Genomic DNA, 21,810 nt, shown 5'->3' on the forward strand with positions numbered 1-21,810 from the left:
AGCCCCGGGGCGCGGCGGGCGCGCGGAGCGGTGCGCGGGGTGCAGGAGCACGGCCCCAAGGTCCGGCAGGAGCAGGGCCTGGCCCGGCGGGCGCAGCAAGAGCGCGGCGGGGGGCGGCGGGACGCGGGGAGCCCCCCGGCCCGCGCCCGCTGGTGGGTGCGGCGGGGCCGGCAGGAGGAGGGGGAGGCCCGGGGCGGGGTGCAGGAGGAGGGCGAGCTCTACCCGGGGGAGCAGGAGCACCCCGGCGGCAACCCCGGCACGAGGACCCCGGCACAGCGCCCGAGCCGCAGGAGGTCCGCCCGGGTGTGAGGTCGGACCCCGTGCCCGCTGCCCGGTGCCCCGTGGGTGATCCCACCCGCGTCCCGGACGTCCCCGGCGTCGATCGTCGCACCCCGCCCCGGCAGGTGTGTGGGCGCGTCCCACCTGGCATGCCGACTGTCTGGAGTGCCGCCGTGCCTATCCTCGCCCTCCGGTGACGCTGCAGACCCGGCACAGGATGCGGTGGCAGTGGCGGTGAGCACAAAGGTAAGGAACGAAGCGCGACCCCTTGTTTGGGGGCGATACGAGGGGCAGGGAGGAGGGTTCAGGGTTTGGCACTGTGGCGGTGCCCAGTCGGCATCGGCGTGTGCCGGCTGCGCCTCACCGTGCGCAGCTGGCACCGTGCCCTGCAGCACTGCGAGCTGCAGTGCTGCCCTCGTGCCCGGGCGCTGTGGGACTGCTGAGCCCTGGCCAGCAACATGCCTGACCTCCTGCTCCTGCTGCCAGGGCGGAGCAGGCAGCAGAGTCTGGTGTGAGTGGGTGCCTGGTGCCCTTGAACTCTCCTAAACCACAGCGGAAACTGGGGGAAGGTTTTTGTTTTTTTCCTGGAGAAAAGGCGGCTTTGCTCTTCCTCTTCCCTGGGCTCGTGGAAGCTGTGGCATTGAACAGAGGATCCTTGTCCTCTGGGGCCAGCCCTGTGCCTCAGGGTGTTGTGCTGGGGCTGAAACCCTGAGCAGCAGTGAGGTGTGGGGAGCCTCTGACCACCAGCTCAGTGGGCAGCACCGTGCCCTTGTCCAGCTCTATTGCTGCAGGTTTTTCTCTGAACAGTCCAGGACTCTTTGGATACTTCTGATTTTTGTTCATTTTGGTTTTTGTAATAAAGTTTTTAAGTTAAACCTGGTAAGGTGGTGCTCACAGTCCAGACAAGGATCCCTCCCACCCTGCTTGGCTTCTCCCAGAACTATCTGGGAACTGCCTCACCCCCTCTGAAGTGGTAGCTGGGGGGGGGTGGTTTGCAGGTGGCCAGAGGAGCCTGGGCAGGGGCAGTGTCTCTGGCGGCCATGCCAGGGCTGGGCTGTCTGGGCAGGACAGGCCAGGGCAGAGCCCGGCACTGGCACTTCCCCACGCCCTCACTTCCCTGGGGCTGCCTTGGTGCAGTGGGCACATCGGAGTGCCCCCGGTGCTGCTGGGCTCTCCACTGGCTTGATACCGTGCAAAGTGTGTGTGTGCCCCTTTCCAGGTGCTGAGGGCTCTGGAGGTAATGCATTCCCCCCTTACTCAGCCCTTCATTGAGCTGGCTCAGGGCAAAGCTTTGAACAAAGTTTTTGAGCACCAGACTTTGCAAAAGTCTCCTAAAAACAGGACCTGCCTGGTGGATTGTCTTTGAGCAGGGCTGCACTGCCAGGCCCTTCTCTAGGGAGAGGGTCCAGGATGGACCCTGAGTGCTGCATACCCACCATCTGCTGTGGCCTTGCTCCTACTACTAGTCCCAAGCCCACTGCTCCCTGCAGGGAGTGGGGGGCAGAAGCAGCCTCTGCATCTCCCATCCTGCCGCACCAAGGCCTGGGGGTGCAGGGTGGGGGCCGTGCAGGCTGTGCAACCTGTTACCAACCCCTGGAGCTACTGGAGCCTTGTTAGCCCAGTATTCTTTAGTGCGGGGTGGGGTGTTGTGGGTATAGCTGGGGGGGCTTGGCAGTGCCTCCCTCCTCCTGGGGCAGCTGCCAGCCTGCTGTCCTGCTGTGACTCAGCCTCCCTGGGGCAAGGGGGGCCCTCATGGGCAGAGGAGCAGCCCCCACAGGACCAGGAACTTGGGAACTTGTAGCTGAACCCTGTCCCAGCCACACTGCAGGCCAGGCCTCCAACTGTGCCTCAGTTTCCCCTGAGAGGTCTCATCCTGCCCCTGGAGCACCTGGGTTTTGACTCCAGTCATGTCCATGAGGATGGTAGCTGGCAGAGGCAGAGCATCCTGGGCATTACCCACTTGCGTGGGTTTGGGGAGCCAGGAGGGCTGTCCCATAGACAGGCCCTACTGGGACAGGAAGACTTTTAGGAGAAAGTCCTTCTGCTGAGCAGGGGGGGGGGGGGATGGGGGGAGGCACTGTTCATGCTGCAGCCTGGCTAATTAGGGTGCTTTCAGTTAGTGCTAATGACTGACAGATGCTGGATGGTCTGGCCAGGTTGCTGCACTGCTCTGGTGCTGGGGAACTGGGGAGGTTGAGCCTTCACCTTCCAGCTCCAGGGGTCCCAACTTTCCTGCACCTAGCACAAAAGGGAGATGCTGCTGCATGGATGTGGCTTTTTGCCAGTCTGGCCTGAGACCTGACAAACTTGTTTTGTGCCAGCTGCAGCCCAGCCCAAGTAGTGATGTGAAGATGGGGGTACTGCTGGCAGCATCCCAAGGGCAGAGGGGCTGGTTGAGCAGAGGGCTCAGGGTCTGTGCTGGTACCCCCTTCCCTAGGAGGACTGGGACAAAGCTCACCAGTGGGGCAGGTCCACAAAGGCTCTTCCAGCTACCTGGGCAGAGTGGGGGGTGAGCCTGCATGTGGGGAGACTTCCCACAGCTTAACCTCCAGGGAGTCTGGGGCATCTGGGGTGGACAGATGGGGGTACCAGGCTGGGAGGCCTAATCTGACCTCTTCCTCCTGCTTTGCCCCAGGGGGACCCTGTGGCTGGTGTCACCACAGCCTTGTCAGCTCCATGGCCGAGTCCTGACACTGTGCCCCCTCACATACTCTCCAGCTCACTGCAACACTGGGGCTGGCACTGCCAAGGGACCCCCACAGCACTGCCCCTGTGGCCCAGGTGAGATGGGTGCGGGGGCTGGTGGGCACAAACCAGCCTTGCACTGTGGTCGGGTCCCCACTGTGGTGGTGATGCCAAGCCCGCTGCCCTCTCCCCCTCCCCATCACTGTCTGTGGGTATGGAGCTGAGGGGTGGGCACTGTGGTCAGGGTGCTTTGGGTGCCAGGGGGTGTTGCTTTGCCTGCTTGTCCCCCAAAACACCACTCTGCGTACCTGCCTTCATGGGAGAGCTTAGGGATCAGCTGCGGGGTCAGCAAGTCCTGCCCATCCCCTGCCAGTGCTGTGGAGCTGGGAGGCGCAAGACAGACTAAGCCCGCCCCAGCTCGACCTGACCTGCGGAGTGGATTTAGCAGAGGAAAGAGGCTTAGGGAGGGGATTGGGGTTGTGCCGGGCACTGTCGGGATGGGGGGGGCCACACGCCTGTGTCTTTCCTTCCCACGCAGCCACTGCTGCAGACAGGCTCAGGGCAGGGGATGCTCTGTGCTGGGGGGCAGAATCAGTCCACGGGGCCAGGCTCTGACAGCCCAGAGATGGCAGCGAGGGGGAGCCTGGCACCTCGGCCTCCACGGCCACCCCCGCCACGGGGTTCACCAGTCCTCCATGCTGGCCCCCCAGGACCTCCTGCTTGCCCTATCCGACCAAACAAGCAGAATCAGATGCCAGCACCGAGGGAGGTAAAACACCCACCGGTATGGGGGTATGTGGGGTGGCACAATCCAGCGAGGGGCTGGGGACTGTTCCCGGGCAGCTGGGTGGCAGTAGCATCCCGCGGGCAGGCAGGATGCAGCCGGCAGCCCTGCCTCTGCCGGGAGCGCGGTGCGTTTGTACGCATGGGTATGTGTGTACCTGCGCCATGGCAGCCGGGCTGGGGAGTGTGTCACTACAATTTGGGGCCGCCCTCGGGGCCCCGCCAGGGATGAATGAGCCAGCCCTGGGGTGCCGGCGCGGCCGCCCTGCTGCTACCGCAGCCAGTGAGATCACTTCCAGGTGACACGACTGCCAGGAAGGTGGCAGGAAGGTGGCAGGCGGGCTGTGACAGTGAGCGGGGTGATGTGACAGAGGTGAGTGGGGGACGCTATCCCCCTCTGGGAGCTTGTTTTGGGAACCTGCCACTTCCTGGGGTCCTTCGTGCCAGGTGGTGGGCATGGGAGATGCTGTGGCACCGGTCCCGGGGATGCGGGGCCAAGTGTGGCGTCCCAGAGGGCTGGGGAGCTCCGGTGTTCTCACAGAGGGTAGGGACACCCTGTGGTCAGTGTGAGTGCCGCTTTCCTGGACTGCAGAGGACAGTGCGTCCCATCCAGCGGTTGTCATTGAGGTGGGACCACCCCCTGGGGTGGGAATTGATGGCAGGTGAGTCAGGGGTGGATGGCACAATGCCATTCGTCCCCTTATAGGAGACCTAATCGTTTTGGTGTCAGTTGAGCCTGGACAGGACCTCATGTGATGTGGGGGTGTGACCCAAATCCATGCCCAGGGCTGTGGAAACAGGGATTGTTCCCACACATCTTGGGGACCCCGCAGCATCGCCTTCACTGGGCAGGCTGGTGAGGGTTTCGGGGCAGCACAGGGCAGCTGAGTCCAGAGGGAAGGTGGCATAGCACAGAGGGAAGGTGGCATAGCACGTGCATCAGTCACCGTCCCGTGGCGTGCCAGCGCGGTGACGCCGGCAGGCCGTGCGCGGGGGCGGCTCGCTGCTCCCACGCCGCGGGCTCAGCCCGCCTCAGCTCCGCGGCTGAGCTCACCTCCGTGGTATGGCAGGAGGAGTCGCCAAGGGGCTGCCTCCACCCGGCCCCACAGCCAGGGCTGATGCCCACCGGGATTGGGGGTGTTTATTTCTCGGGGGGGGAGGGGGAGCAAGGACAGGCTCATGCCCCTTGCCCTGTCACGGTGACAGCCTGGTGTCACTCCTTTGGCTATGGGGCTCTGTGGGGGGAACAGTGAGGGGGTCATGGGGGCGATTCTGGGGATCAGAATGGGTCACCATGGCCCGTGGTGTTGGCATGAGGAGCAAGTTGGTCCCTGGGGGCTATGCTGTGCCCCAAAGGATAGGTAGGTCACAGGGGTCTTTGTGGGGGCTGCAGGGTCCCCCCCGGTTTCAGCCCGCTTGTAGTTCTGGACAGGGGGCAGAGAGAGGGGCTGTGGTCAGGCAGTGTTGGGGTACAGGCCAGTCCTGATGTACAGGTTGGGGGGTTCCCCATCCGGGGGGGTGGCTTCCCAGTGCCACCTGTCCCTGCTGGGTAGTGTGCCTGGCAGCGCCTAGCAGAGGTCTAGGAGACCCCCAGCTCCCTGCGAGGGGGTGGGGGGAGAGGACTGATCCTGGCGTGCCCTCCGGACCCTCGTTCCAGCAGCACCCACCGGGGCCTGGCTGCTCTCCCAGCCCTGCCGTGCTTGCGCCAACGCTGCCGGTCGCTGCGGAGCAGCCATCTTTCCAGTGCATCCCATCCCCCTCTGCCTGCGCAGGGAAGCGGGAGGGATGCTGGGGATGCTGCCAGCCCCAGAGCCCCCCCATCCCTCTGCAGGTGCCTCCCTACCCGTCCTGTCTGCCATAGAACCCCGGCTGCTGGACGATGGTCCCCCCTCGTCCTCCTCCTCCGCCCGGCTGCCTGGTGCACCGTGCCAGGGTGCGGGGAGAAGGGGGCTGCGATCGCGGCGCTGGGGCTGGCGGCGATGCCACCACCTCTCCACTCAGGAGCCGGAGCAGGGACAGAAGGTGGGCAGTTGGGCTGCCGAGCCGGGAGGAAGACGGTGGTGCCAGGCTGGGATCGGGGTGAGGACGGGCGGTCAAGGGGCTGCCCCTGCTTCTCTTTTCCCCGTCTCCTCCGCATCCCTCCATCCATTCCCCCTCCCCTCCATCACCGTTGCGGTCACCTTCACCCTCTCGCTGTTTTCCGGAACTGCAGCAACTTTCTGCCATGTGATCCCAAGCCCGGCTCCAGCCCTCGCCGCCCCCAGGCAGACGCGGGCGTCTCTGCAGAGCCCCCCACTCGCCGCTGCGCCGCAGCCGCTGCCTCAGCCATGGGCGAGAGATGCGACTACCAGCGCTTGAGCAGCGCCGAGGAGGAGGAGGAGATGCTCGGCCCCCTGCCCCACAGCTTCTCGGACAGCACCGGGCAGCGGGCCCTGCGCCTGGGCAGCAGGCGCCCCACGCCACCCCCCCGGCAGGACATCGCCCCGGCCATGCCGTGCCGGCGGGTCAGTGTGGGGGGAGCCGGTGGAGGGGAGCAGCGCGGGGCACGTGGCTGTTCCCCAGAACGGGCAGGGTCCTGCTGTAGCATGGGGCACGGGGGGTCCCTGCATGGCATCTCCCCTCTCGAATGCGCAGTACCCGCAGCGTCCAAGGCAGTGTGAGGATGGCACCTCCCCCCCCGCTCGGCTGTGCTCCCATCCTGACCCAGGGGAGCGGGGCTGCCTGCTGCTTCTTGCTGGGGAAACTGAGGCATGGGGGAACGGTGTGTGGCAGCGCGGCTCGGCCGAGCCTGGCACAGCTCGTGGCGGGGAGGAGGGGGGGGTGCAGCACAGGATGCCACCCCCCAGCCGCAGAGCTGCATCCAGACGGTGGCCGCGCCGGCTGCCATCCCCATATGGGGGTATCCCTGTGGGGATGTCGGGCTGTGCATGGGTGTGGGCAATGCGAAGGTGCAGGTGCCTTGGTGTGTGGGACAGGTGTTGGGGTGTCGTTATTGGTAGCAGTAATTGGCGCAGGCCCGGGGTGGGAGGATTGAGCACCCTTGTGCCAGCTCGGACAGGTTGTGTGTGATGCCAGGCAAGCGCGGAGGCGAGGAACACGGCACAGCGGGGGTGGGCAGCCGTGGGTGCGCGGGGAGCAGGCGGCTCCAGGTGTGTGCGGGGCGGAGGCGGGGAGCAGGCCCGGTGATGCCGCGGGCTGTGCGGGTGTGTGCGCACGTGCGGCCGGGCAGGGCGGCGGTAGCTGGGGGGTGCGCGGAGGTGACGTGCGTGGGGGGCGGCTGCGGTTGTGCAGGTGGCGGGAGGCACCACGAGGTGCGGGGGGTTGCGCCTGTGTGGTCCCTGAGTGCATGTGAGCGTCCTCACCGCCCATGCATGAGACTGGGTGCACGTAGGGTGCATCCCCTGGCGCTGCAGGGCTGGGTGTGTGCGGCATGGCGGGTGTGTGCAGGGCACCAAGGGCCGAGCAGCACCTGTGCCGGGGACCTGGTGGGAGCTGGATGAGTGTCTGTGGCTCCCACACCTCAGGATGGGAGTTTGCTGGCAGGACTCCTTGCCCCACTCAGAGCCAAGGTTGCAGGATCAACCCAACCACTGTGCCTGCGGGTCTATTGCAGAGAGGGAAACTGAGGCGCGGAACCACCCCTGGCATGGTGGGTAAGGCTGGGTTCCCCCATTCCCAGTGTGGATGCTGAACTGGACAGTCTTACCTGGATTTGGACGTGCAGGAGGCAGCACACTGGGTGCCACCCAGTGGGTGTCATTCCTGCCTGATGAGAGTGATGCTCCGTTCAAGGCAGGGCACCCCCCGCCTCCGTGTCCCCTGAGCTGGGAAGGGGGAAGCTGGCGCGTGGCAGAGGTTGGTGCTGAGGGCACTGTGCCCAGTTGTCCCTGGTCAATGGGCTTGTTGTGCCCGGTGCCTCTGCTGCCGGGTGCCAGCTGGGATCCCAGTGTCAGTGGAAGCCACAGTGGAGACTCCTCTTCTCCTGGGGATGCACTTAACTCCTTCTTAGCTGCCTGCCTGGCAGAGCAATGGCCACATTTTGGGGGGGTCAGGCAGGCGGGGGCTGTGGTAAGAGGTTTCTGTGGGTCTTTCCTTTCTCATGCCGTGGCTGCCGGCACGGCCAGCTGTTCTCCCTGGGGAGCCCGCGGGCGGACAGCACTGCTGGGGTTGGGTGCCAGCCCCACTGGGGAAGGGGAGCGAGGTGCAGGGTGCTGGTGGCACCCCACGGCAGAGCCCCGTGGGGCCTGGCAGCTGGGCAGCGGATATGTTTGCCGAGCCAGAAACTCCCCCCGCAGTGCCCATCGCCCTGGCATCATGCCTGTGGCCTCGGTTGGGGAGCAGAGAGCCGGATGTCTCCTCTGCCTCCCTCCCTCCCTGCTTCCTGGGGGGGAAACTGAGGCCTGGGAGCGTTTCCCAAGGCCAGGGCGAGTTTCCATGGTAATGGGAGCGGGGGTCCAAGCTCCCAGCTGCCGGCGACCGCCGAACAAGGGAGAAAGCCGCACATTGATGGGAGCCCGGCCCCTTGGGCGCGCGTCCCAGCCCGGCTGAAAATAACCCTCCTGGGGAGCGCTGCGGGCAGCCAGCCGGGACCGAGTCCCGCTGCCAGCGGGGGGTCCCCAGGAAGCGGCTCCGGCCGGGGGAGTGACCCCCAGCCCTGCCTGCCGCCACCCCCCCGCCCCGGCCCCGTTGCGTTGGGGAAGGGGAGGGCCGGCCGGCCAGAGGATCGAGATCCGGATGGAAGGAGGGGCAGAGCCACAGCCCGCGTCCGGCCAACGGACAGCCCGAGCCCCCTGCCCGCTCCGGGGGGATATATGGGGCGGCCGAGCCCAGGGGGCTTCTCTGTAGCCCAGGTGAAGGGGCTGCGGGTGCCCCGGCTGCAGTGAGCGGGCTCCGCCGTGGGACGCCGGCACCGGGGAAAGGGACATCAGCGGTGCCAGGGGCCGGCGGCGGGCAGCCAGGCAGGATGCGACGCTTCCAGGCTTTGCACCGATCTTTCCCTTTCCTCACCCGCTTCCGCCTCTACCGAGTAAGTGCCGACCCTCGCCCCGGGCAAACCCGTCACCCGGCCCTGTCCCCATCGCCTGCAGGCGGGGGAGCTGGCAGCTCCCTTGGCCCTGTGTGTCCCCGCCTGCCCCCATGTGCCCCCGTGCCCAGCTGCTCGCCGCGCCCGCCGTATTTTTAGCCCAGTGCCGAGGGTTGTAATTGTGGTGACGCGGCCGAGGGAACCGAGCATAGCGGATGAGGATGCCAGGAGCCATGTCATCTCCCGGGGAAGAGGACAGGATGGAGGGGGCTGACGTGTTGTGGAGCCAGGACGGCGGGTCCCAACTTCCCTCCCGCTCTAAACAGTGGGAGACAGAGCTGTGTCCCTTTCCAAAAAGGTGGCGATGAAAGTGGGGGAGAGCTGGGACAGCAGGCACGGATGGGGAGTGGTGGGGGGTTTGGAGAATTGTGTGTGAGGCTTGGCCCTGTCCCTCCCTCCCTGTGTCCCGGCACAGCTAGGGGGGTGATGCCGGCAGTGCTGGGGTGCCCTGTACCTCAGTCCTGGGGCAATAGGACCCCCCCAGTGACCCTGATGTCCCTGTCTGTCCCCTCCCTGTGTCTGCCCAGCCAAGGCAGAGGAAACCTACCGTGGGTCTGTCCTGCAGCCTGGCCGGGTGGCTGGGACAGCTGTCCCCTCCAGCTGAGCGGAGGGATCCAGGCAGGCACATGCATCCTGAAGCTCTGACCCCTCCAGGGGATAGCCTGTGCTGGAGCAGAGGGGTGGGCTGGTGTTTCTGTGGGCATGACAGCACAGAGCCAGCCTGTCCTGCCTGTCCCTGGGTGTCCTGCTGATGTGGTGCCTCTCCTGGCCTCCCCGAGAGCTAGGGACAGGCTCAGGAGATGAGTCTGCTAGTGTCCCCTCACAGCAGCACCCCAGCCATGGTTCTGAGCCCCTCTGGGTGACTCCCCAGCGGGGATGGGGCAGAGAGGAGCGGAGCACGGTTCCCCCTAACCTGGCATTGTGTCCCGGCAGAGGCTGAGCTGTAGCATGCAGGCGGAGGAGGGCACGGACTGGCTGCTGGAGCTGCTCACTGAGCTTCAGCTGCAGCAGTACTTCCTGCGCATCCGGGACGAGCTCAATGTCACACGCCTCTCCCACTTCGAGTACGTCAAAAATGAGGATCTGGAGAAGATCGGCATGGGACGCCCTGGTGTGTACACACCTCCCCAGACCTCCCCCTTATCCCCAGCTGGATGCGCAGCATCTTTTGGGAAGCCCAGAGGAGCATGTGGTCCATGGGGCTAGAGAGGACCTCTACCCTGGACTGGGTTGTGACAGTCACTGTGTCCCTGAATCCTGTAGGCCAGCGGCGGCTGTGGGAGGCAGTGAAGCGGAGGAAAGCCATGTGCAAGCGGAAATCCTGGATGAGCAAGGTAGGGATGAGAGAGGGACAGGTGTGACAGAGAAACTGAGGCAAATGGGAGAAGCTAGACCTCTCCCCGTACTCTTCCCAGGTGCCTGGCTCTGCCTATGCCACTGGTCCCTGGGGGAGTCTTGCCTGTGGTGTGATACTGCCAGTGTGTGCCCTGGTCCCATGCAGGCTCCTGGGTCACTTCCCAGGAAAGGACAGCGCTGCCACCCCGGCACTTGGAAAATTCATTCCCTTCATTATTTGCCTCTTTGCCAGGAAAATTGTTTGCAGCCAGCGAACCACAGAGCCTGTGCATCTTGCTTCAGCCAGCTCTGTGGGCAGCAGCACTGCCCAGGACTCTGCCTGCCCTGCTGCCTCACAGCAAGGAGGCACAGCCTTGTACCTGCAGGCTGGGGCATACCAGGACAGGGGACCTTGGAATGGTCACATATTCCATATGCCATCCCATCCAAAGCTGGTGCTGCTGGCACCCCCAGAAGAGCAGAGCACTTATGAGCTGGGCACTGGGTCATGGCCTCTCCCCTGTGTGACTCATCTGTGCTGGGACATGGTCAGGATGGGCTTTTAATAGAAGGCTACTCCTATTAAAGAAGAAATGGCAGGAATGCCACCTCCCACCCCGACCACATGTTGGGCCCAGCCCCCACGCACCCTGCAGGGGTCCTGGCTGCCGAGACTGGGATGGACCCCGTCCAGTCGGGCACATCATCAGTCCCAGCTGAGGGAGAGGGAAGGTGGTGGTGGTGGCAGGCAGCACAAATGCAAAGCCCATGTCTTTGCAGGGATGTGTCACCACACTCGGCCCAAGCTGGAGGTTTCCCTTGGCTTTGTGCCCAGGCACATCGTGTGGCCGTAGCCTGGCCAAGGAGTGCCCAAGGCCCTCTGTGGCTACTGGCCTGGTTTACTGGGGCTGCTGGGGAGCCGCTGCAGGACTGCTGTGAGAGGCACAACCCCTTCCCTCCACAGGAATCGCAGCCCAGTGTGCAGGCTGCTGGAGGAACAGAGCTTGATCCCACAACCAGACTGCCCTGGCTCATCACCAGTTAGGGGTCATCAGTGGGTTCTAGAGTGTACAACCCAGACAAGGGGTTGTCCCAGCGCTACTCACTTGCAGACCCAAAGGTTTCCAGTATCTTCACATCCACGTCTCACCTGCCTCCATGTCCCACAGGTGTTCAGTGGGAAGCGCCCAGAGTCGGAGCTGCCACCCCAGCCCCAGAGTACTTTCCGCAAGCCCCCCACACCACCACCCCCTGAGGCTGGGGGCCAACATTCCCTCACCTGCCTGGTGCGGGAGCGGGACCTCTCGATCTTTGAGAAGCTGGGCGACGGCTCCTTCGGCGTCGTGCGTCGTGGAGAGTGGTGCACGCCTGCCGGCAAGACGGTGAGAGACTGCTCATGAGGGGGGTGGAGAGCTGGGCAGTGGGACTGCCTACGGGGGAAAGTACTTCAGGGCTCACTCCTGCTTTGACCGTAGCTGAATGTGGCAGTGAAGTGCCTCAAGACAGACGTGCTGAGCCAGCCAGAGGCACTGGATGACTTCATCCGAGAGGTGAATGCCATGCACTCCCTGGACCACAGGAACCTCATCCGCCTGTATGGTGTGGTGCTCTCCCACCCCATGAAGATGGTGAGTGTGGGGGGACAGGGCCAACACTGATGCCACCCCATGTGGGTCCCACATAATGGCATGAGCAAAACCAGGCTGTGTCTGTACCCCAAGTCCTCTGCTGGCATCCCCAGTGGAGTACAAGGAGGCTGGAAGCCAACCCAGCCAGGGTGCCCCTGCACTGATTGGTTTGCTGTCCTCTCCCTATGGCCCAGGTGACAGAGCTGGCCCCGCTGGGCTCCCTCCTGGACCGACTGCGGAAGAACCAGGGCCATTTCCTCATCTCCACTCTCTGCCAGTATGCCATCCAGGTGGCCAAGGGCATGGCCTACCTGGAGTCCAAGCGCTTCATCCACCGCGACCTGGCTGCTCGCAACATCCTGCTGGCCTCCAATGACCTCGTCAAGATCGGGGACTTTGGGCTGATGCGGGCCCTGCCAAAAAATGATGACCACTATGTGATGCAGGAGCACCGCAAGGTCCCTTTCGCCTGGTGAGCCTTGAGGAGGGGGAGACTGGGGGGTGCAGCACAGACAACCTGATGTTCACGTCCTTCCCCATGTAGGTGTGCTCCTGAAAGCCTGAAGACACGCACCTTCTCCCATGCCAGCGACACCTGGATGTTCGGAGTGACCCTCTGGGAGATGTTCACTTATGGTCAGGAGCCTTGGATAGGCCTCAACGGCAGCCAGGTAGGTGTTCAGCAGGGACCTGCCCCCTTGCCTCACCCGACTGGTGCTGAGGGGGACCTGGGAGTCCCTGACAGCACCCCTTGCCCCACAGATCCTGCACAAGATAGACAAGGAGGGTGAGCGGCTGCCACGGCCCGAGGACTGTCCCCAGGACATCTACAATGTCATGCTGCAGTGCTGGGCACATAAGCCAGAGGACCGACCCACCTTTGTGGCCCTGCGGGACTTCTTGGTGGAGGTGGGCGAGCAGGGAGGGGGACAAGAGCCCTGGCACCCCGTCCACTGGCTCTGCTCGAGCATGAGTAGATTTAAGGATATCGCTGAGACAGGAGTTGACATGGGGGAGCTCAGGCCAGGCAGAAGTGGCAGGTGGTGACATGGTCACGGCAGGAGAAACCTGGGTGCTACCTTGCCCTGACCCACCCCAGGGATGTGACAGCTGAGGACAGGCTAGTGGTGATTCATTTTTGGGACCCTGTGTCCTGCCTTTAAGCAGGGCAGGGATGGACATGGGGGGCTGCATCCCCTATCCTTACCCACCTCTACCCCCAGGCCCAGCCCACTGACATGCGGGCACTGCAGGACTTTGAGGAGCCTGACAAGCTGCACATCCAGATGAACGACATCATCACAGTCATCGAGGGCAGGTACTGCATGGGAGGGTCGCAGGGGAGAGAACACACTGGCAGCCGGCCTTGGTGGGCACAGCACACCCCAGGAGTGGGGAGAGTGTGGGCACTGGCAGAGCTGTGGGGAACAGGGATGGGAAGGGCTGGCTCTGGGTCTGTGGTCCCCCAGGCAGCACAGCACCATAGGGGCACAGCCCTGCCCACAGTGCCTGCAGCCCTGCCTGCACCGTCGCCACTGACTCACCACACTGTGCCCATGGCTTTGCCCTGGGAAACCGCACGCCCCAGGGCCGCTCCCTGCTGTTAGCGGTGGAGACATGCTGCCAGCACCTGGAGACTTGCCGCTGTCATCGGGCTGGGAGAAGCACCGTGGGCTTGGTACCATGCTGGCAGTACCCACTGTGCTGGGACCTGCGGACTGGAGAGGGGGTCCTTCCGGCCCCGCATCCCCATTCCAGGATGTGCCTGTCCGCTTCCAGCTGGAGGACAGTGGGGATCCCCCAAAGGAGCGCAGTGTCCCCACGCTGACGCCGGCCCCACAACCCCGAGGGGAGGAGGAGGAGGGCTCTGTCCCCGTCCCTCCCTGTCCCCCGCCCCGGGACGGTTCCCCGCGGTTAGTCACGGCTCGGGGTGAATCAGGCCGGGTTTGTGTGTCTGCAGGGACCGGCTGCTCCCGGTCCGCCGCCGCGGGGATGACTCTTGCCCAGGGTCTGGCGGTTTAATTGCAGGGAGGGGAGGGGAGGGGAAGCGGCGTCGGCGGAGGGAGGAAAGGAGGGAGGGAAGGAGCGGCGGAGGGCGGTGCGGCCGCGCCAGAGCGCCTACATCGTCCCCGCTGCCGCATCGCGGCCGGGCTGCGGGTCCCGAGCCCCCCGCCCCGCCGCCGGCCCCAGGTGAGCCGCGAAGGGGGTGATGGAGCGGAGGGGGGGCTGGGGGTTTCCCGTGGGTCGGGGAGTGCCAGGAGTGCGGCAGAGCCGGGGCACGGTGTCCCCTGCCTCAGTTTCCCCGGGGGAGGCCAGTGCTCGGTGACCCCCGGTGGGCAGGTTTTGGGGTGCGGGGTGAGGGCAGCCGGGAGGTGGCAGGAGTCCCAGCGGCTGCCGCTGCTCACGGAGGGGAGCCCCCCCCCCCGTGCCTCAGTTTCCCCCGCGGGGGCTGCCCCCCCTCCGTGCTGCCGGCAGGGATGCCCGGGCAGGGCTGGGGTGGGGGGGCTCCTCCCGGGGGCCGCATCCGGCCCCGCCGAGGCCGCCCGGGGCACCGTAAACACCCCCCACCTCTTTTCAAGCCCCTGCCTGTCGTTCGGCGGGCGCCGGGTGTGCGTACGTGTGTGTGGGCAGGGGCAGGGACCTCCCTGAAAGCCCCCCGGGGACCCAGCCGGCCGCGGGATGGGGCTGTCGCGGGGAGAGGAGCCAGGACAGCGCCGGAGCGGGTTTGTGCCTGGGGTCCGAGCTCGAGTTCGGTGGGACGAAGCTGAAACCAGGGGGAGCGGAGGGTTGACCCGGCTGCAGCATCCCTTCGGCGGGATGCGGCGGTGAGGGGTGCAGGGAGGGCGAGTGGAGGGGATCTCCCGGGGAGGGGAGCCGTTCCCCCGCCTCTCCCGGCCCGCCGGGGGTGAGGGAGGGTGCCCGGTACCGGCTGGGCTCTGCCGTGGCTCTGCCGAGGGGTCCTAACGCTGAGTAAGGCGGCTGGCTGGCGGCAGCGGGAAGGTAAACAGGAAAAGGGCTGAGCTGGTGGCCGGGGGTGACTCACAGGTGACTCCAGGAAACTGTGGGGCCCGTGCCAGCCTCTCCAGGCTGGCACCCACACTGCCACTGCTCCCAGCCTGCAGCATGCCCTGCCCACGGGGAGAGGGGGCCCCTGGCAGGCAGGGGGGTGGTTTAGGGTTGGACCCCTCCCACATTAATTTGGCACAGTGCTGGGGGGGGGACACCAGTTGGGGTGCCTTTCCATGCCCATCCCTGTGCTCCCCAGTCTCTCTGGGCTACATGAGCACTTTGTCCCACCCAGAGGTGGCTGTGTCCTGGAGCAGGAGACTCCTGGGGGACACACTGGGGACCAACACCCCAGGGTGATCTGGCACGCTCAGGTGGCTCCAGGAAGATTCACAGCCTGAGCCCCCACCTGTCTGTCTGCCCATCTCCCCCTGCCCACAGCAGGGCTCACTAATAATGTAGGAAAGGAGCGAGGAAGACCCCACAGCCCACTGTCCCCCATGTGGGCCCCATCAGACCCCAGGTGTGTCCCATATGCCATCCTTGACTGCATGGGGCACGGTGATGAGCAGCTTGGTCCGGGCATCACTCCAAGGCTCCTGCACAATTTGAGGCAGGAGTGTGGAGCACAAGTGTAGAGCTTTGTTCCCCACCACCTGCGTTCCCAGCACCACTGGGTGCAGGGACCATGTGGGGTGGGATTCAGAGCATACTGCCAGTGTAGGGTTGGGATGCTGGGCATCCAGGTTCCCTTCCCAGTTGTGTCACCGCGTGCCTGCGTGAACTTGGACGAGTCACCTCGCCTCTTCCCTGTCACTGGGGCAGGCACGTGTCACCCTCCCATCCCCTCATCAGTAACAAGGTCCTTTTTATTCCTTAGGGCCGAGAATTACTGGTGGCGGGGTCAGAATAAACGGACCCTAAAAGTGGGCCAATTTCCCCGAAACACGGTGACCTCGGTGGCAGGGCTGTCAGCCCACGACATCAGCCAGCCGCTTAAAAACAGCTTCATCCACACAGGCCATGGAGACACCAACCCGCAGCACTGCTGGGGGTTTCCCGATAAAATTGATGAGTAAGAAACTTTTTGTCTTCTCTGCATCCTCTGCCTGCTCCCTGCCTTCCCCGCTGCCCACTGGGCATGGGAGCAAGCTGCGGCTTGGCTACTGCCCCCCTCTTTCCCCATGAAGCATTTTGTTCCCCACTGCTGTATTGGGAATGGTGGCTCTGGGTAGGGTCCCTGCAGCTGGACTAACTCCTTTGCCTCTTCTTACTAATGGGGTTAGGGAGGTGGCGGGCTGCTGTGCTTATGGGGGCTGTCCTTGGGGGGAGACCCATGTAAGCACCACCGTGGAGGTGGCCACATTACCCCAATGTTTTTGGGTGTCCCAGGGGTGATGGATGTGTGTGGCTTGCAGCCTGTCCTCACGCTTCTAACAGCATGAGTCTTTTCAAAAAGCAAAATGTGAAAAAAATCCACCAAAATGATTTTTTTCCCCACCCTGCTCCATCAGGAGACACCCTGGCTGAACTGTGATGGGGGGGAGGGGGATTGGGTGCTTGTGATCCAGTGTCCCACATGCCCCCCTGCCAGGTGGGACTTGTTGTGCCCAGCGTGGGTGCTGGGTGAGCAGGAGCATCTTGGCAGGGGGCATGGGGGGTTCTCTGCCAGCACTGGGCTGGAGGGACGTGGGAGGGCTGCGTGTGGGGGGCAGGATAGGATTTCAAAGCCTGGAAAGCTCCCGCTGGGTAGGGCCAGCTCCTGCACCAGGCTCGCTCCATCTCCTGGAATCATGATCCCCACTGCTGTTTGGCATCCCAGGCCTAGGACAGCCCTGCAGGTGCCCTCGGTCCTAGCCTGACCCCTCCACGGCACCCTGGTGTCCCGGGCTGTGCCGGCGGCCCTCGGAGGGCTGAACGGAGGCACCGTGCACGTGGATCTGGCTCGTGCCCCGGCAGGCCTCCCCGCACCCCGCTGCGTGGGCACGGGCGCTGGGTACGTGCTGCCCGGGCTGCCGAGAACGCACCGAGCTCGGCGCACACCCAAACCTTCGGGCTGCTCCAGCTCCCACCGGCTCCCTGGCTTGCGATGGCTCGCCCAGGCCTCCCGGCACCCCCCCTGGCAGTACCGGGGCGCTGTGCCTTGGGCGCAGCATCACACCACAGCACCCTGCTGCTGGAGGGGTGTCCTGGGCACCACACCCCGCACACGTACCCTGGACACGGAGCCCTGCTTGCAGTCCCCTGGACACAGCGCATCATGCACACAGAGCTGAAGAGGGGTGGGTGACACAGGGACAGCACCAGGCTCTGTGCCGTAGCAGCAAAAGCCTCTGGGGTGTGGTGTCCCAGCATTCACAGGGACGGTTCTCGCTGGGGCGTAGTGTGCAGTGGAGGAGCTGTGGGGTGTCCCAAGGCACAAACCTGGGGGGCGAGGGGTCCTGCATGGCCCCTGCTGAATCCCAGGTGCTTTCCTCTCTCCCCACAGGCTGTACCTGGGAAATCCCATGGACCCTCCTGACATTTTAGGTGTGGACCCAAGCGCTGCCAGACCCACACAGCTTCCAGGCAGGACTAAAAGTGAGCGTCTTTTTTCCTTCCTCCTGCCCATCAGCTGCACAAAGCCATTTTCCCCATGCCCTGTTGGCCGTGGTGACGGGGTGGACCCTCTCCTTTCTGTCTCTCAGCTGGCACTTGCTTTTTGCAGACCTGGGGGGAGCTGGGGTGATGGGGCGTGTTGTCACCTGGCCATACGCCACTGCCAACAGTGTGGGCGGCTGGTGGCTCTGCCCGGCTGGACTCTGCCCTGCTGCCCTTCGTCCGAGTCCCTTGTCCCCTCCCAGCCTCCCACGGCTGGTCTCCCTAGTATGGGGATCTCAGCGGAGCTGCCACGGAGAGGGAGCTCAGGCGCTGTGCGTATGCCACAATTCCCCTAAACCTACAATCTTCCCTTGTGGGGTGGCTTCCCACCAGCATCCTCTCTACGCCCCACCAGTGATGGGGGACTGACCAAAGCATGCACCCTGCTAACAAGCACCTTGGCTGCCGCTTGCTCCACATGCTCACCCCATGCCTCTCCTTCTCTTGGGTTCTCTCTTCTCCTGCAGGGCAGCCACCTCCACGCCCGCCTCAGCCTACCGTCCTGCTAACCAGTAAGTTTGGCTTCTTTGGGTGCTGCTCTCCCTCCTTCATGCCCCCTTTCTTTTCTCTCTTTTTCTGGGTGGCCTGGGGCATATACCCCCTGCCCTGGTGTGTCTGCTGCACCCAAGGGGTGAGCAAAGGTGGCTGAAGCTATGGGGCAGTTAGGGGGTTTGGAGATGCAGATGCCCCTTCTTGCACCCCAGGGATGGGTGCTGGGACCCTCACCATCTTTCTCTGTCGCCTCCTAGAGCCTTGCTACGACCCAGTGAGTGAGGAGGAAGAGGGTCTGCCAGGGGGTCTCAGGAAGCTCTGCCTGAAGAAGCCAGGCACAGGGAAGGGTCTGCGACCAGTCAAGCCATCAGCACGGGTACCGGGCACCAAGGTGGGTGAGCGGCAACCCGGACGGCTGGCAAGCGAGGGGCCAGCGGGCGGCGAGGTGACACTCATCGACTTTGGGGAGGAAGCGCCCCAAGGTACCCCCTCTCCAGTGGGGGAGCTGACAGCCCCATCATTAGCCAAGCTGGCCATGGAGGCTTTCTCTTTGCTGGACAAGACCCCACCCCAGAGCCCCACGCGGGCTCTACCCCGGCCTCTGCACCCCACGCCGGTGGTGGACTGGGACGCCCGCCCCTTGCCCCCGCCGCCTGCCTATGATGACGTGGCACAGGATGAGGATGACTTTGAGGTCTGTTCCATCACCAGCCCCCCGAGCAGGCGGGGCAAGACCAACTATGGCTTCGTGGATGAGGGTGAGCGGGGACCGGTGCTGGAGGACAACCTCTTCCTGCCCCCCAGGGAGACCAAACAGCCCAGCATGACACAGACCACCGAGCTCTTTGAGGAGCTGCAGCAGGAGTGCATGAAGAGGCTCAACGTCCCCTTGGGACCGGCTGCCCCTGCTGATGACAAACCCCAAATCCCACCCCGTGTTCCAATCCCACCCCGGCCCCTTCGCCGCAATGAGCCTGGGCGCTGGTCAGGGGACCTTTCCCCAGCCTCAGGAGGTGAGGAAGACCGGCCACCCCAGATTCCCCCCCGGGACCCGCTGTCACAGCCCACCTCCCGGACACCCAGCCCCATGGCTCTGCAGGTGGGCTCCCCACAGCAACGTGCTGCCCTCTGCTCCTGCCTTTCCACCTCACCAGGGAAGCCCATGCCTACCACGCAGAGCTTTGCCCTTGACCCCAAGTATGCCACCCCCAAGGTCATTCAGGCACAGGGCAAGGACTGCTCCAAGGGACCCTGCATCCTGCCCATTGTGAAGGATGGGCAGAAGGTCAGCAGCACCCACTACTACCTGCTGCCTGAGCGCCCTGCCTACCTGGACAAGTATGAGAAGTTTTTCAAGGAGGCTAAAAGCCCAGAGGAGGTACCAGCATCCCGCCAGGTCACCACAGCCACCGTCCGTCCCATGGTGCAGCAGCCACTGCCAGACTGCAAGGCCAACTTTTCCTCCAATAACAGCAACCCTGGGCCCAAGTGCCTAGTGAAAGCCTCTTGCAGCCTCCAGAAGATTGTCTACGATGGGCCAGATGTTTGCCGTCCCGCTGAAAAGATCCGGCTGGTGAGTGACATGCCCAGCACCCATGGGGAGGAGGGCACATGCTGGCCATGAGCTCACTTGGGCAAGAGCTTTCTCCACCCTGTGTCTCAGTTTCCCCAAGTACAACTGCAGGGGATTGGCTACAAGAGGGCTCCAAATGTGCAGGGGGACATAAATGTCACTGCAATGCTAAAACGGGAATTGAAGGTCCTTTTAACCCAATTTGCCCCTACCCAAGGGCCTGGGGAGGGAGAAGGTGGTCCCCTTGGGCTCTCTGGGCTGGGGCTATTGAGGCCCACCCAAGCCCAGAAGAGACAAATGATGTTCAGAATAACGCCAGCTCCAGGCTAACAGTGCTCCCTGGGGAAAGAGCCAGGAATGGGGCAGCCCCAGTGGCCCACTGCTTCAGTCATGGGCTCTGTGCTGCCTGGGGGTGGCAGCAGACACTGACCACAAGCTCCCCCCAGGTGCAGGACATGGTGCACGGTGTGACCACCGACGAGTGCCAGGCAGCCCTGCAGAACCACGGCTGGAGTGTCCAACGGGCCATCCAGTACCTGAAGGTATGGCACACCTCTGTTCCTTCATCCTAGCTCCCACAAGAGTGGTGGCACTCCTGTCACCCCCCAGCCATGCCCTGTCCCCTTGCAGGTGGAGCAGCTCTTCTGCCTGGGGCTGAAGTCCCGCGGCGACTGCCAGCGGGTGCTGGAGATGTTCGACTGGAACCTGGAGCAGGCCAGCTCCCACCTCCTTGATCCCTACAGCACCGCCCGCCAGAAGTAAGGTCATGGATGTGTTTTGGGGGGGTAGTTCTCCATACCACACTGCTCTGGGCAAGCTGGCACTATCACCCCTCCTGAGCTCATGTTCTCTCCTCTCCTTACAGGTGGTGACAGCGGGGATGGGGTGAGTGGTGTCAGATCCAGAGAAGGCACCTCACCACGGGGCCAGTGCCCCCGCCTCCACCCACGCAACCTGCTGCTGGACTCTGGACTAAGCCCCTGCTCTGGGGGTGGAGACACCCCAAAAGGGACCCTGCCCCAGACTTGCTGGGGTGCTTATGCCCTGATTCAGGCAAATGGGCTCTGTCCCCTGGCCTCTTGTTGAATTGTTTTTGTAAAGAGAAATGTAATTTTAATATATATTATGTATATATATAAAAGTATTCTATGGAGAGGAGGAGGGTGCCTGCAACCGTCTCCCAGGTTCATCCCTGCCAACACACAGGGACAGGCCGTGTCTCCATGGGTTCTGGTTCCTCCCTGCAGGCAGCTGGGACTGTGATCCTTGGGATCTGCCATGTGATGGAGCTCTGGAGGGGATGCACTGACACTGGGGATCCCCCAGGGAGCTGTGTGACGCGCACCTATAAAACCCAGCGCCAATGCCTCCCAGCCTGTTTTAGGGTGCAAGGTTCTCCCCATCCGGGGCTGCTGGAGTTAGTCAGTTTGTCCCACCCCCAGGCCCAACACCTGAAGCCTGGGCGCTGTTTTGCTCACTCTGAGTGGGCAGTGCTTGCCTGAAGCGCTGCCCCAGTACAGGGCAGCCCCCTGCAGCAGGGCCCCCCTTGCCTGGTGCCCCGCGGCTCCCGGCTGCCGCCTGACTCATGCCCGGGCAGGGAGTGGCGGGACCGGCGTCGCGCCCCCACCCACGCGAGGGGTGTTGTGCAACCAGGTGCCACCACTGCAGCCAGAGCCAGGAGCTGGTGGGGGAGGGGGGGTGGCTCCCATGGGGTCTCACCTCAGGTGCCAGTTCTCGCCCTGCCTCCAAGTGGGTATCAGAGCCCCTTTACTGGGTTTCCCCTTGCAGCAGCATCAGGAAGGGATCTGGGGATCAGATGGAGGAGGATCTTGGCGCGCAAACCCACCAGGTCCATGGGCAGTGGTGGTACCTGCTCCCCAGAGTGCCCTCTCTCTAGAGGAGAGACCCTGCCATATACGGTGAGGAAGGGCTGCTTTGGCATGGCTGTGGATCCCTCCCTGTGGCGGATGCTACCTGGCCACATCCCCTGTGTGTCCTGTGCACCCACATCTCCCTCATCTCTGATCCCTTGGCCCTCCCTGAGTGCAGGGACAAGCAGGTGTGCTGGGCACAGACAGGTGTGCTGGTGCTGCTGTGGACACGGTCATGCGTCAGTGCTTTGGACTCTGAGCTTCTGTTTCCCCATGAGGTGCAGCCACCATGGCGTGGCAGCCGGCTGGCATGGCTGTCAGTGAAGCGAGGAAGGCACAACACCGTCACTGACGTGTTTCTGCCCCCTTAAGTGATCCTGGAACTGGGTGAGATCCTGTGAAGGGGCAAACACATTTGCTGCAGTGGCCTCACTG

The 21,810-nt window shown here is 64.0% G+C and overlaps 1 protein-coding gene across 10 annotated transcripts; it reads left to right on the plus strand.

Moving 5' to 3' along the window:
- Nucleotides 1-223: 223 nt before the first annotated feature.
- TNK2 (tyrosine kinase non receptor 2) lies at nucleotides 224-20,662 on the plus strand. 10 transcript variants are annotated; one of them, XM_027647436.1, is made up of 17 exons: nucleotides 224-525; nucleotides 2,915-3,060; nucleotides 9,764-9,941; nucleotides 10,094-10,164; nucleotides 11,335-11,547; nucleotides 11,641-11,793; nucleotides 11,988-12,265; nucleotides 12,338-12,464; nucleotides 12,556-12,702; nucleotides 13,017-13,111; nucleotides 15,680-15,874; nucleotides 17,288-17,379; nucleotides 17,907-17,951; nucleotides 18,189-19,504; nucleotides 19,951-20,046; nucleotides 20,135-20,262; nucleotides 20,370-20,662. In XM_027647436.1, the coding sequence occupies exons 3-17, from the start codon at nucleotides 9,779-9,781 to the stop codon at nucleotides 20,374-20,376; spliced, it is 3,126 nt and encodes a 1,041-aa protein (XP_027503237.1). In that variant the 5' UTR covers nucleotides 224-525; nucleotides 2,915-3,060; nucleotides 9,764-9,778; the 3' UTR covers nucleotides 20,377-20,662. The 10 variants fall into 10 exon arrangements, with proteins under 10 accessions (XP_027503237.1, XP_027503236.1, XP_027503233.1 ...); XM_027647428.1 differs by lacking the exons at nucleotides 224-525; nucleotides 2,915-3,060 and adding exons at nucleotides 5,508-5,826; nucleotides 5,960-6,251 and having other exon boundaries at nucleotides 20,135-20,267; XM_027647427.1 differs by lacking the exons at nucleotides 224-525; nucleotides 2,915-3,060 and adding exons at nucleotides 5,509-5,826; nucleotides 5,960-6,251.
- The last annotated feature ends 1,148 nt before the right edge of the window (nucleotides 20,663-21,810 follow it).

Source organism: Corapipo altera, unplaced genomic scaffold, assembly GCF_003945725.1.
Source record: "Corapipo altera isolate COAL_440 unplaced genomic scaffold, ASM394572v1 113, whole genome shotgun sequence".
Classification (NCBI taxonomy): domain Eukaryota; kingdom Metazoa; phylum Chordata; class Aves; order Passeriformes; family Pipridae; genus Corapipo; species Corapipo altera.

Excerpts from the sequence above, each read along its gene's own strand:
- TNK2 (XM_027647427.1), top strand. The coding sequence starts at position 5,627 with ATGGTCCCCCCTCGTCCTCCTCCTCCGCCCGGCTGCCTGGTGCACCGT. Across the intron at positions 6,252-9,763 it reads CGGCCATGCCGTGCCGGCGG|AGGCTGAGCTGTAGCATGCA; the intron begins GTCAGTGTGGGG and ends GTGTCCCGGCAG. Across the intron at positions 13,112-15,679 it reads ATCACAGTCATCGAGGGCAG|GGCCGAGAATTACTGGTGGC; the intron begins GTACTGCATGGG and ends TTTATTCCTTAG.